Raw genomic sequence first — 13444 nt, 5'->3', positions numbered from 1 at the left:
CTGTAAATAAAAAGAGGCAATTTTCAAATCTGTCACCCTCTAGAGTAGCTACAGTTAAATAGCATTAGATTTCTGATGCATTTTTTTAAAATAAGCTAGAGTGCAGGCTATGTGATAATTAATCCTTCTCCCATTTCTATTTTCCACTTCTTATGTACAATATAATCGGTTGTCTGATTAAGGCTGTAATGATGTCACCGTTTGATTTAATATACCCTGCACATAAATGAAGTGACTTAAGGCAGTGACACATCCAAAACTCAGGGAGTCCAAGCTGACATAATATTGTCAGACTAGAAAAGTCAGACGGAAATCTTGCCACAGCTTTGACCTGAGTTTTTGGCTAGCCTTACTAATTTAAAGAGTTTTGCACTAAGAAGGTGCTAGAAAGTAAGGTTTGTGGCTAGTAATTGCCTCATCCACTATGTGACACCAGACCCTGATAAACTACTGACACAGTAACTTTAACACAAGGCAATAGAAGATTAAAAAATGTATTCTTGTTAGCAGTCATTTGTAAGAATTAACCTCTGGCTGTAGTGACAGTAAGTGATAAAGATAATTGGTGGCATGGTAAGAATCAACAGAGTATTCTACTGGTACTGAAATTATAAGGTATGAGAGGATACTGGCATAATCAGAAAATTATTTTGTATCACAACTTAAAGTTAGAGCTGGATAGGAAATGGTTTTCGTGTCCTGTGAAAATTTTTTGAGACTAATTGAAAAAAAAAATTCTGTCCTAAATTGTAACAAAAAGACGAAAATCTTAAAAAAAGAAATTGTGAACTGAAAATAATAATCACAAAAAAAATTCTGTTTGTATCAGTTGTAACATTTTCTTCCAATATTGATCATTTTTTAAAGTTTTTGAATTTATTTCTACTACAATTAGCTTATGTTTTTAAAATAAAAAGTTGATTCCAAAACTGGAATTTTTTGTTTAGAAAATGCTGAAACAAAAGGATTTGGACAATTACAAAACTTTTTCAGATTTTTTGAGTTGAGAAATTTGTTAGAACCATCTATCAAAAGTTTTGGTTTTGATAAATTGGCATTTTCCAATTCCATAAAATGTAATCAAAATATTCCTGAAGGCTCTACTGAAAAACAATTACGCTGTATTTTAATATTTTATGTTACCTGTCTGAACTGATACAGATGATCAAACTATTTTTGCACGGTTCTAATAAATTTTATAATAATCTGCCTAATGAAGTATGAGAAATGGGCACAGAACCCAAATGTATTGAGTATCAATTAACCTTCTTGCTGTCTTGACAGCATTCCTTAATACTGGGTGAACAGGTATTAGGCCAATCTTTCACCACTGATTTCAGTAGGAGCAGTTTTTAGTGCTATTTTTGCAGCTAGGCAAGTGACTCAATGCAGAGATTGGGAATTACAGAGATGAGCCTTTTTCACATCATTTTATTTTATTTTCTATTAATATTATGATCGACAAATGTCAGTGATGCAATGTTCACAGTAGCAGAAAACAGTTCTTGACCAGAACAGTTTCGCTATTGGGGTGACACAGTGACCCTTACTTTCTTAATCAGAAGCTTGCCTGAGGGAAAGCTCATACAGTCACTTGGCCAAGGACCTATCAATTTATAGCATCTCCAGGGGGATCATTAGGATGGTGTGAAACAATTATTCAAAGGAAAAATGCAGAATGGGAACAACAGTATATCACACAAATGTACAGAAATAAAATGCATGGCATGAACAATGTCGATTATACTCTGTCTCCCTTTGTGTGTAGGTCATATATTTTTATGGTTTCTAAATTCACACTTGCTGTTTACACAGCATTTCAGATTTATTATAGCCCTTTCTTTATAGGAATGTGGTTTTGGTATTGTCTATATTCCAATACCACTAGTCCAAATGTCTTATAATTGGCTTGGGAATTCCTGAGGGGCAGGGGGGAAGCAAAACACTTACAATGAAAGTAAAGTTCTTCATCCCCTTCTTGATCAGCTTTGCTATAGCCACAGTGCCTGAAAAAAAAAATGAAATAAAATAGGTCAGTTTTACAGGAAAATAAAGATTTACTGCATCATATTTAAAGTTCTACCAGACTGGAATTTTTGGAAGTTAGCAGCCTAACTCCAGCAGGCATTTTAAAAATATCCCAGCTGCAATTCTTTCAATAACAGGTTTTTAAACAAAACACGAACAGTTCCAATCAAAAGGCTTTTGTATCTAATAATTGCTGGGAAGAGTCCTAAAGGCTTAAACAACAAAACTGCAGTCCTCATTAAAAACTTTCTGTGATGCTATGAACAAAATAGCCTGAAGATTAAAGAGTCTGAAGAAGGAGTGACAAGCCTGGTATTTTTGACATGATGCTGCTCTTAAATGTACTTTTCTGGCTCTTGTCCCCAAATGCAAGTGTTATTTGAATGGCTGAAAAGGTAAAATGTCAAGTTCTCTACGTGTGAACAATTCAACAGAAATAGCACACTTCAAAGAAAAAGATCAGAGAAGCTGCAAATATTTAGAAAACACCTACTATAAGACAAAAAGAATTTCTTAAGCTAACAGAGTCCTTCCAAATGTAAAATAACTGGGCTAATTTGTCATCCTATAATGGAATTTAGATCTAAATTGTCCATATTAGATTATACATTGCTTTCGTTTCCATTTACAGATTCTAAGATACAGGCCGGTATAATTCCAAGGAATCTACAACAGTGGGGCCAGAAATGCCAACAGGTAGACAACATACAGTACCTTCGTCCAATGATGAATCCGAACACCATGAAGACCAGAATGATGGTGCCTGCCACAGCAACCACAGCTATGATAATGACAGGATTCTGCTCACTGGAAACGGCTGTGGCTACAAACACAGCAAAGAGCTACAGATTAACTCAAAATATACTGTAGAAAGGAAATGCAAAGGTTAAATAAACCCTCATAAATCACAGACAGATAGTTTACCTCTTCTGTAACCTGAAACTTTGTACAGACATTAAATGTTATGATAATGTTGGTCTAAAAGAAAGGCATCTATCCTAAGCTCACCAGAAATGTTGGGTGAGTTAATGAGTATCCAGAGGGAACAGGACTTTAGAAGTGAGGCTGTTTTAGTTGAAGGCACACAATAACTATTTTCTAGGACTGGACCCAACCTAAAGGAGCCCTATGTGCATCAATTTCTGAATGATCATGTTTTTGTCTGTTGTTGATCATTTTCATTGCTATAATTATCATTATTATTATTTATCGTTTGTTTCCAGATGCACCCACTGTGACAGGTGCTTTCCAAATGCAAGAGAAAACACAATCCTTGCTTCAAAGGACTTAATTCCAAGAAATCTGCACATTATTCCTTTTTTTTTTTTACTCAGTGACCCTACTATTGTTAATATATGTGTCATATTAATGTAAACTGATGATATAAGCACCCTGCTTGAGGAACCTCTATGTTTGAAATGCATGTGGCTTACTCACCATATATTGAGGGGACCACATGCTCAGAAAGGGTAAATCAACAGAGCTCTACTGAAGTCAATGGAGCTGTGTTGATTTACACCACTGAGGATCTGGCCCATGAACTTTAGACTCAAGTAACAGATGTTAGGCAACATTGTTGAAAAAAAGCATTTTGGAAGTGTCATTTGGAGGCAGTGGAGGGATAAGACAAGAAAGTGTGGCAATGGCTCATTAAATAATCTGAGGTGGTACTTTTATATGAGTAAGACTTTGTACAGTTCACTAAACAAGAATGGCTGGAGCCGGGGCCCTGTGAGTTCCACAGGTCTGGGGCCACTGAAATAACCTCAAAAACAGGTTCCTGTTCCAGAATTCCCAAGGAAACAAAACTCACATATTCTTTGCTCTGTTTGGCAGCAGGTGAGCCAATTAGCATGATTCCTCTGCTTCTTACAGTGGCCAATACCAGTTGCTTCAAAAGAATGTGCAAGAAACCACTCAGCAGGCAGTTACGGAATAAACTGCCGATAAGGGACCTGTCTTCCTAACCCTCCTAAGTTTGGAAAATGTTTATTACCTGAACAATGAGGATACAAACCCCTTCTGAACTATATTTTTCAAACTTCCTATCTGATATAACTCTGGAAGATCTCATTATTTGTATACATGTCTACTCTTTAATCTGGAGCACATGAAATGCCTCTCTGCCCTGTGCAACAGACAACGGGTCCTCCTGGTGAAAGCACTGCTCTGGAACTGAGGAAACCCAGGTTCTATTCCTGGCTCTACCCCTGCCCTGTTGGTAGACCTTGAGCAAGTCCCTTCACCTCTCTGGGCTTCACTTTCCCCAACTGTAAAATGAGGATAATACTAACCTGCTTTGCAAAGCACTTTGAGATCTACTGATAAAAAGTGCTAAATAAGGACAAGAAGTTATTAAAGGTAGTCATGGGTAACTATGATTTGGGTCAGCTTTGACACCCCAAAGGGTTGAAAAGTTATGGAGATGCCTAATGGACTATCTCTGTAGTGGATAACAGGAATATATGGAGATGGACTTAAATTTCTAACTGTCAATTATGGAGTAGTTATTTTCACTAAACACTCCTTGACTGCCATGTTTATGAAGAGGATAGGAGTTTCCTATCGAAGTCCATAATTTTGAAATGCTAATTCTGGACCAAATAGATTCCACTTTGCATGCTTGTGAGATAGGTAACTCATTCCAAACTAGAGTTGGATGCCTGGAATATTAAATAATTGATTCTGATCCCAGTTTATCCCCCTCCCTCCCACACACAGTGGAATCATGTGTGAGAACAGTTAAAACAGGCTCCCCGCAAAATCTTTCTTTGATACTGAAGTCCTTAAGTGTATACATCCCCATCTAAGAACAGGCATCCCTGTTTAATGCTCTGTCTGTGGTGAAAGATCCCTCAGTGTGTGGTCTGATAAAAGCAGGAAGATTGTAGCTCTACTTCACAGATGTCTGCATACATTCACAAACATTTAGTTCTTTTTTTTCCTATAAAAATTTTGATTAAAATGCATCCAGTTTTTCAACCAGCTCACTACATACTTCTGTTTGAACTCAAGCGTACAATTCAGGAGCACAATATATTCCATATACTTACTGGAACAAATAGTGCCCATGAACCTCTTTAGATCCATTGGCTGTAAGTGATTTAAACCATTTTTCAAATAAATCCAACAAATCAAAAGACAAAATGATCATTTGAGGGACATCATGTAGATTTATAACACTCCCCAGGGGACTTGTGTCTCCACAAACCAACGAATGAATTATAACAATTCATATACTTTGATCTGTGACATACAGAATACACATCTTGCTTTACAGATAATCTTAAACTCTTTTTATACAAATATATACAGCACAAACATTTGTGTTTGTTTACTATATAAAGGGTTTCCTTTTCCCTGTACTGAAGTGCTGCCATCCAGAATGGAAGATAATATCTGTTTTAATGAGTACAGCACCACTGTTCACACAGCAATTTGAGATAAGTAGTGAAAACACATTTGAAATTGGATGGAAAATTTAGGTGGGTAAAATATATTTATCTGAATTTGGATGCTGAACACCACTGGCATACATACTGGTACTTGTAGATCCTGCCAAAAAATGTTTGCTCCTAAAATTATCTATGCTAATCTCAGTGACTATTCTGGTCTACAACATGGACAATAAACATGGAGAACCTCTTCTTGATTGGTCAACCAAAATGAAACAGATTACAGACACTAAAGTAGAGACATTGATAATTAGAACTTAATGCCAAGATGATGGGTGCCTAAAACAGAGAGAATCATAAATAAGGACTAACCATTGAATTTATTTTCCAGAAATCTATCAAAGAAAAATTTGTCAACAGACTGGCTAAAATGGTAAGAATAGAATCTGCTATAATTTGCACTAAACTTCATTTTCACAGTCTTCCGTTTTTTCAAACAAATAAAGGTCAGCGGCAAGACTTAACTATGCACTTCCTCTGTCTCATGGTTGCAATACCTAAATACAATTAAAGTCAGGCACTGAATGCGTATCTTGGTACAGGAATTCTTCAAAGCATAAAGAAATACCACATGTAGCATACTAACTCCATGGCCTTTTCACCTTGCAAGCAATCGCTCCACATCAGGCTCCACATCAGGCTGAGCTGTTTGGCAGAGAGGTCTACCTGAAGCAGATGACCCAAAACAGGGAAACCTTTGTTTTAGAGACAACAGAGTTGTGGAGCTGTCAGGTAGGTAGTTCTTATAAGGGATCTCAATGTTTCTAAAGCTCAGTGAGTAACATTCTCAGGCTCCTCACTCTTTTGCTTCTTTTCCCATCTGGTCCCACTAAATGTGCAAGAATTGCTGAAGTCCTGCAGTCCTCAACATATGTAGCTATGTGGTGATGAAGGGTTAGGAGGAAAATAAGGCTATTTACTTCTTAGAAAAAAATAAATGATCTGGCAAAGTGTGAGTAGAGGCACATTCCCTATTCTTGGAAAATCTTGTGGGGTCCTCCCTCTTTCCACCAATCTCCTTTTATGTGGGGAGAGCATAGGGTGGTAGTATTTGGGCCAAACATCCCTTCTTTCTATAGAACGGGGCAATCAGACAGGGGAGCCCAATAACTTACAATTCTTCCCTGGCTATCTACAGCACTATAATTATTAGTAACTATGGTAAAACACAATAGGTAGCTCATCACCCATATCAAAATACAACAGTAGTAATTCATGTCTTCCCAAAGTATAAGATTCCATCCACAGAAAAATACTAAGTTAGTACAAACTCCATCCTTTCTAGTTCAGATAACACTTCAGTATATTCATTTTTTCTACTAAAAACGTTAATTGCCTTCAAACGTGAATACATTTTACCTGTGGCTTCCTCTAGTGTGGCAACATCTAGTCTGGGACTATAATTTCCATAACCAGCAGCAGTAAAAGCACGAATCTGGAAAACATACACTGTTCCTGGTTTCAAATTATTAATGGAAGCTGAAGTGGACTTGGTTTTTACTGTTGAATAAGTCCTCTCCCTTTGATCCTAGAAACAATAAGACAAAGCATGAAATTTTATTTCCAGGTCAGATTTCATTATTGTTGCACACAAGCAACTGACAACTGGTCCTGGCAGTTTATTTCAATTTTCTGTTTTTTTTCCCATATAAAGAATGTAGCACACTCTGCGGAGCATTACAATACTGTCATTTCATTGAGGGGTTCTTAAAACGACATAAAATTTAAATGGAAAGCACATGCTGTTAGTCATAAAAATCCAGAGATAAAATGACTGGCTTTTTGCCTCATTTCCTCAGATTCTGATGTTTGAACAGTTTGATCATCAGCGAACTCCAAAGAAGTTCTCTGTTAGTTGAGGAACAACATTAAAATGGTATCTTAACAATTCAGCTCCTACATTTAATGAAAACAATTTCTCGTATTGTTCCACAGTAAACAGTCTTTATCATGAACCCCTTATTCAGACAACTACGACTGTCCTCAAAAGGGAAAGGAAGCTCTCATTTTTCATCAGAGCAGTGCTATTTGCTTTCCTTTTTACAGCTTTCTACTGCTCTTTTAATGTCAAAAGCAATATATCAATATCAGGGCCAAACACTGAGGTCCTTGACTAGTTATTAACTCAGATTTCACTCAGGCAAATTGACATGGATTCCATTGCATAAGGTAAAACAGATAGAAACTGAGTAAGGAGTTCAAGATTTGGACTAGAAAAGATTAAAAATAATCATTATTTTTTAATGCTACACAAGCTGTATCAGAAACTACAAAACAATTCAGATAGCCATCCATACAAGGCATTTGCTGAGCCAAATTCTCTTTCTGTGTAGATATGGGTAACTCTGTTGATTTCAACGGCATTTTGCCCAATTAAACCAGTGGAGAATTCTGTCCACTGTATTTCAGTGTAACAACAAAGCCCTTCTGTTGAAATATAGCATTTCATATGATGTGTCAGATTTCTTCCATAAGATGTGATAATGCCTTCTCCCATGGTTTGTCCACTCGGTCTTTTGAGTGAGCATGTCAGTTAGTGTAGAAATATTTTTCATATCTTCCCCAAGAGGAAATCAATCATCTATAAGCATGGTTGGGGATGCTGAAATATATGTGTATGTGGGGGAATGGAGAAAAAAGGGGATGCGGAAGGAGAAGGAAGCAGAAATACCAGGAAACGGTGAATAGTTCTGGAGCTCTAGTACTGTAAATGTCAGTAGAACTCCAGAAGTTCAGAGTTTGGGTTCAAATACATAAACTAAGCTTATTTGAATTTTGAAAACCTCTTGAATTTGGGGAAAAAACTGGGCTAGAAATCTCACAAGAACAGACTTACCTGTGAGATTTCTGGCACTTCCAGTTCCAGCCCTAGCCAGATATCATACATGAAGGAACACTTATCAGAACATTTCAGAACCTCAGAAACTTTTGATATGAGTTTGGTTCTAAAACAAGGTGAATGTTCAGGAAGTTTTTTTTCTTTTTTTTTTTTTTAAGTTATCTAACTGTGACTGTTCCTGTAAGCAAGAGTCAGACGCACATTTCAAATTAAAATACATTTGCTTGTACATGCATGTGAGCAGTGCCATTGAATTCAAAAGACTACTCACAGGTACAAAGTTTAGTTTCTGAGTGAATATTTGCAAGATCAGGTCCTTAGTCTTGAATTCTCATTAATTAATTTAATTTTAATTGATGACTGGCAGGTATTTCCCTTATAGCAGTGATTTAATACATTTATTGCCAATCTCTTGTTTGCACAACTCACTGAAACAACACAAATATATTGAATAAATAATAAAAATCATATTCTCACGAGTCTTATTCACAAAAAGCTAAATATTTTGTGATTTCATCTAGCATTTTCACTATTTTACAAAGACCAGTGATGATTTTTACAGGCAAGCAACTATTTAGGATATGTAAAAGTGGCATTTATTTGCAAAAAAATAGGACTGTTTAGTCTTTGGTAAACATATGAAGACTTGCAATTTATTGCAAGGTAGAATTTCACTATTGTGTGTCTCTGAAAAAATGAATTAACTTGTAGAAACAGTAAAATTTTTATTGCAAGCTATAAAAATTGAGGTATGCAGCTCTCTGATAAGTGTTGTAATAAAAGTAATTAAATTACGTCACTCAGAGTCATGATAATTCAACTATCTATCTTTTTACTCTCCTTTCTAAACCAAGTAAAAATAATTAGTTAAATATATTTGTGTTATTCAGCACAAAGAAACTAGATGAGACATTTGATATTGGCTACAATATAGTATGAATTTAACTAATTGTATGTTACTTAGAAAGTTGACATGCTCAGCTCTGAAATAAATATAATTATTAGCTTGGCTATGGAGTTAAAATGCATCCTCAACAGAGATCACAAAAGAGCTCCTTCCTTTATTATATCTTAATTCAGCCATTTTTAAAAGCCTTTATAGCACTAATTAATATTTTGCATGTATAGAACATTTTTCATTCTGGAGGATTCAAATTTTTTTTAGAGATTATGGATAAAACCCTGGCCTCACTGATGTCGATGGCAAAAGAACCCTCATCTTCAATGAGGATTCAAGGCAAGGAGTTCAAGTTACATATACAAGGGTAACTTCACCCACCATGGAAATGCAATCACTTTCTACCAACACACTATTGAGAGCTTTTAGGGGAGCAAGTGAAAAATAATTCATTCAACTGAAATTTCAGGGAATATGGATCAAGATTTGAGACATCATGTCTAACATGCCCCACTCCGGAAAAGTGCCATAGGTTATTTTATTACCAAAAATGATCGGAGCTTTATTTTATGTCTGATCTCAACAGCACATTCCCAACACCCTAGACGTATTAAAAACAAGGAATAAGAGATAGAAAAGTCACAAGTCTCTGGCAAAAACATTCACAGCCCTGCTTAGAACATTCACAGCTCTGAAAGATAAGCTATCGAGTGGATATTTTCATTAGTGAATATATGAATACAATATACAGAACCTATCATGATAATAAATTAATGGGATAGGAAGACAGTTAATAAAAATCAACTACAACCTGAAATGACACCGACATATAATAGCTGGTATAATTACCATGGCATTAAAATTTGCCCCCGGAAGAGTGGGATGACATGATGCAAACAGCACATTGCTGTGTATTTCACATGCACTTACTTTCTCATAATACTTGATTTCATATTCAGTGATGACTCCATTAGGATGTTCTGGTTCCTGCCAGGAAAGCTCCACGCTCCTCTGCAGCACTCTCTCTTTCATTACTTCGCTAACTTGCGAGGGAGCTATTTGGACGAGATGTGTCAATAAACAATGAGCAAATTTGCTGGATGTTTCAAATCAAACGTCACTACCGGTCAGTCCCATGCTGTGCCACTTTCATTAAGGTAAAGTAAAGCACCTTTTCATAGTTCACAATTCAAAAGTTAATGAATATTCAAGCAGAACCTTATTACTGTTCATAAACCATAACAGAAATCTAAATTAAAGTGCAAACAGCAACAAGATAGCATTGTTCAAGCTAGTGCAAAACTGGAATTGATAGGATCAGAATGACAATTAAGCAAATGAATTCTAATTAAGCCAGGAAAGTAGATTTTTCAGATTAATCTCCTGTGGTAAATTAAGAGTCCAAATATTTATTACACATGTTTTGACAACACTTATAAAAAAAGAAAAGAAAAATGAAGAGAAAGAAACAAAAAGACTATCATACTCGGACTGATTTCAAACGACTGCTTCCAGATCCAGTTCAAACAATTACCAGCAATGTTCTTCTATGACCGCATTTTCTTGGTAGTGAAAACTAACATAGTCAAGATTGCAAACCCGTTTCATTATAAACCTTTGTTTTCACTCACTCCAAACATTCTGAAACTTTCTTCCTTTTGGAATTTTCAAGGCTTGATCTCAGTGCTTTATGAAAGTTTGACAAATTAATGAATACAGTATGTTCTTGCAGAGTGAAGAGGTAAAACAAAACAAAACAAAAACCACAAACCCCCAAACAAGCAAGCAAACAAAAAAACCCAAACCCCATACTCTGTGTTTTTCCTACTGCACCATTCTTTTGATACACATACTACAAAAACCAGGTGAATTTTAGAACTTGAAGCATGGTATGCAAACAGTGTGACACCACAGTCCTATTTGAAAATATATTCGTCAGGTAATAAAGTGATAATTAAGTTGTAAGTGATTGAAAAGGTTTTTGAACATGTAATTTTGATTTCTCTTACAACGGATCCAAGTTCTGGGTAAAAATAATAATGTATGGGTAATCCTGTCTAATGACACTGAAAGGTGGCAGATTTTCTTATTTATTATTAAGTGGATCTAGTGACACCATCCCCTTAATGGATACTTCCAAAGGTGTGGAGACAAAAAATTACAATGTGGAATAGAAAACTACCCAAATATAACCACTTTGCAAATGTCAGTTGTATGACATTTTAGCCCTGTTTGATATTACGTCATCCTGACAAAAGACAAAAGATTCCCATGGTATCCCAGGCACATCAGAGCTGGATCCTACTACCTTTTAAGTCAGTGGAAAGGCTCCCATTAACTCTAACAGTGCAGGATCAAGTTCATGTAGAACAGGGTTTCTCAAACGGGGGTCGCCGCTTGTATAGGGAAAGCCCCTCAGCCCACACTGCTTCCAGTAGCTCCCATTGGCCCGGAGCAGCGATCTGCGGCCAGTGGGAGTCGTGATCAGTCAGACCTGTGGACGGGGCAGGTAAACACACCAGACCGGCCCGCCAGGGGCTTTCCCTACACAAACAGCGACCCCTGTTTGAGAAACCCTGATGTAGAATAAGGTTATTGAGATGGTCTGATTCTCCTCCCACTGAAATCAATGGTGAGATTCCCACTGTTTTTCAAGAGAGTTGGATCAGATCCAGAAAATCTATTCAGAGCAATGGATCCATACATACTAGGAGTAATCAAAATTAGAAATAAAATTGATTTTACCTTTGTCAGACACAGGATCCACTGCTCTGGTCAGATGTCATAATTCATGAGAAGTGACCAACTACATATGGAAAATAATAAAATAGCAAACACCCCCCAAAATAGTCACTACCAACAAAGGTAATGGGTGGCTCTGGGGCAAAGAAAAAGAATCACTTTTAGTAACTCTTTCAGAAGATGGAAATAGTCTGAGATTTAAAAGATGCAGTAAAGACTATTCAAGTAGTTCTGAAACTAAAAAAAAACATGGTTTCCCAGAAGGACTCTCCACACCCTCTTTTGTATGCATAAAATTACATAATATGTAAATTTCATTCCTTCTTAACTATCACAAATTTTCAACCTGAAATCAAGGCACTTACAACAGACTGAAGGATCTGAAATCTAGTATTTGCATCCAAAGAAACTAGCAACTCAGTTTTGCCACTGTTAGAAAAAGCATATATTGACAACTAGGCTCAAAATATTACCCACCCACCCAAGATGCTGCATATGCTTGTTAGAATAAGCCCCAAATGGGAGTCTAAAATAACTTTGTGAAAGAAGGTAAGACTGAGGAAGATGTGGTTAGCATGCTAACAGGCAGGAAGATCCAACTCCTAAAAAAGGAATTTTGCTTCCATTCACTTGAGCTGGACAGGAATACCCATGAATTATGACACGCTTCCAAAGGAGTGAGAACAACAAAGGAGAAAATCACTTCTAAGCATGTTCCTTGGCATCTAATTTTTTTTTTAGAGAAGATCCTGATGAAACCCAAACCTTTTGTGATATCATAAAGTTTCTCTTCTCTGACAGGAGAAGGGGCTGTTGCACAGAGGAAATGGTAAAATTCTCACAGAAATGCACAAAACTCAAATCTTAAAAAAATGACTGCTTAATATCAGCAACAGAAAAAAATCATCAGTGAAAAAAAATATTGTGGATCCCATGATTTTAGGGGCTTTCCACAAATTCTCCTGCATTCTCTGAGATTCTGAAAGTCATAAACCGTTAGTCAGGGGAAAAAAGTTATCCTTGTTTTCAGATATGCAGATAGTGCATCATTTCACACTGCGATGGCTGTATCTCTAGACAGCTAATGGACTTGATCCTACTGATGTCACTGGATTCAGGCTCTATCCATAAGGAACCCAGAGAAGAGTTGGGGCCTTTTGCTGCAGCAAATGAGTGAACTCTGCTTTCCTTCACTCAAAGCCTAATTTGAACCTTTTCCATTCCAATATTAAGCATGGGCATTTTTCTTCTCTTAATTTAAAGACTACGCAAATTAAACTCTAACATTTATGCTAATTCAGAATTAAATGTTGTACAAATATAATGAAAAAGTCAAAATATGCGTTGCATGGCCAAGTTAATGTTGCTCTAGGAAACTCAATTGCCGCATCTCTAACCTCTTTTTATTTTAATTGTGCATTACAATATCTTTTAAAATATAACCTCTTTATGTTTCATTAGAGGGCTCAGAGAATCCAGGGA

General features: G+C 36.4%; 1 protein-coding gene across 2 annotated transcripts in view; it reads right to left on the bottom strand.

Moving 5' to 3' along the window:
• The window catches only part of EPHA7 (EPH receptor A7), a 185139-nt gene that overhangs the window by 24608 nt on the left and 147087 nt on the right, over positions 1–13444 (bottom strand). For both annotated transcript variants that reach the window (XM_050949232.1, XM_050949233.1), the window contains exons 6-9: positions 10151–10275; positions 6843–7011; positions 2743–2851; positions 1951–2006 (exon numbers count right to left, since the gene is read on the bottom strand). In XM_050949232.1, the coding sequence (XP_050805189.1) occupies positions 1951–2006; positions 2743–2851; positions 6843–7011; positions 10151–10275 (459 nt within the window). The remainder of the gene's footprint in view (positions 1–1950; positions 2007–2742; positions 2852–6842; positions 7012–10150; positions 10276–13444) is intronic.

This window comes from Gopherus flavomarginatus, chromosome 4, assembly GCF_025201925.1.
Source record: "Gopherus flavomarginatus isolate rGopFla2 chromosome 4, rGopFla2.mat.asm, whole genome shotgun sequence".
In the NCBI taxonomy this organism is placed as follows: Eukaryota; Metazoa; Chordata; order Testudines; family Testudinidae; genus Gopherus; species Gopherus flavomarginatus.
The sequence above is the reverse complement of the archived record's forward strand: the minus strand, read 5'-3'. Positions and strand labels throughout refer to the sequence as shown.